This window comes from Bidens hawaiensis, unplaced genomic scaffold (genome assembly GCF_021521415.1).
Source record: "Bidens hawaiensis isolate Kalapana, Puna unplaced genomic scaffold, B.hawaiensis_p1.1 tig00033199_1, whole genome shotgun sequence".
NCBI lineage: Eukaryota > Viridiplantae > Streptophyta > Magnoliopsida > Asterales > Asteraceae > Bidens > Bidens hawaiensis.
In genome coordinates, this window is record NW_027495688.1 from 200949 (window position 1) to 202325 (window position 1377).

The 1377-nt window shown below is 39.0% G+C and overlaps 1 protein-coding gene across 1 annotated transcript; it reads left to right on the forward strand.

Annotated features, from left to right (window-relative positions):
• The first annotated feature begins 412 nt into the window (after window positions 1-412).
• LOC143584608 (uncharacterized) lies at window positions 413-1377 on the forward strand. The gene is made up of 2 exons (XM_077066624.1): window positions 413-658; window positions 772-1377. The coding sequence occupies exons 1-2, from the start codon at window positions 413-415 to the stop codon at window positions 1375-1377; spliced, it is 852 nt and encodes a 283-aa protein (XP_076922739.1).

The following is a 1377-nucleotide window of genomic DNA, read 5'->3' on the forward strand; positions in this document are numbered from 1 at the left end:
TAGAAACACTCTGTAACACGATCCAAAGAGAAAATCTCCAACACTTATAACCTTTTTCGATTATTAATAAAATGGTGGTGATAGTTTTCACTGCCCGGGGTTTTTTTTCTTTTTATCCTCAGGATAACTGGTTTTTTCTTCGCAACAAATCCTTGTCTTATAGCATTTTTACATTTATTTTCGATCAAGCACCACACCTCACATACTAATTTGGTTACGAAATTTCACTTGTCGATTTTTACCCAAAACAGTATTGTATAAAAGGTCTTTGGCAGGACCATACTTGAGATGTTTAGAAGCTCCCGAGACATTTGAGGTGCTGAAAGATATAAATGTAGGGGATTGTGGCAATCACACTGGAGGCAGATCCCTATTCTCCAAAATCTTAAGAACAAGATATTACTGGCCCACGATGATAAAAGATGCAATAGAATATGACAGACGAGGTTATGCTTGTCAGAGACATAGTAATGTTCCTCACCAACCAGCGGATCCTATGTATCCTATCTTGTCCCTATGGCCCTTTATGAAATGGGGAATGGATATTGTTGGGAAGTTGCCTAAAGCACCTGGTGGAAAAGTATTTATGCTGGTCATGACCGACTACTTCTCAAAGTGGATCGAAGCTGAGGCGTTTGCTCAAGTTAGAGACAAGGAAGTAGTATCCTTCATAAAAAGAAATATCCTGACTAGGTTTGGGATACCGGCAGAGATCATTTGTTATAATGGTTTTCAATTCATAAATAAGAGAATGATGAATTTTTGTAACAGTTGGGGAATCAAAATGATCACATCCACACCAGTACATCTGCAAGCCAACGGGCAGGCGGGATCCAGCAACAAGATAATTGTAAACAACCTATAGAAGAAGTTGGGATCCAAGAAGGGAAATGGGCTAAAGAGCTACCATTCGTCTTATGGGCGGATAGGACTACATCAAAGAATGCTACTGGACAGACACCATTCTCCTTAGTGTTTGGTTCAGAGGCAGTGATCTCGAAAGAAATGGTGATCCCGATGGCAAGATCAACTTTTCGAGATACCGAAGAGAACAATGAAGCTTTGCTCCAAGATCTTGATATAATTGATGAATTCATATACAAAGCTAAGATCCGAATGGCGACCCATCAGCAAAGAATAGCCAAATCATACAATAAGAATCTAAGGATAAGAAGATTTCAAGTGGGAGATTTGGTGTTGAGAAAGACTTTTCAAAACACCATCAATCCTACCGATGAAAAATTAGCTCCAAAGTGGGAAGGACCATATTTAATTGATTCTGAAGCTGGCAAAGGAGCATATTGGTTGGCTAACATGGAGGGTGAAATCTTGCCAAGATCTTGGAATGCTGTTCATCTTAAAGCTTATTTTATTTAA

Excerpts from the sequence above, each read along its gene's own strand:
- LOC143584608 (XM_077066624.1), top strand. The coding sequence starts at position 413 with ATGATAAAAGATGCAATAGAATATGACAGACGAGGTTATGCTTGTCAG. Across the intron at positions 659-771 it reads CTCAAGTTAGAGACAAGGAA|TTGGGGAATCAAAATGATCA; the intron begins GTAGTATCCTTC and ends TTTTTGTAACAG.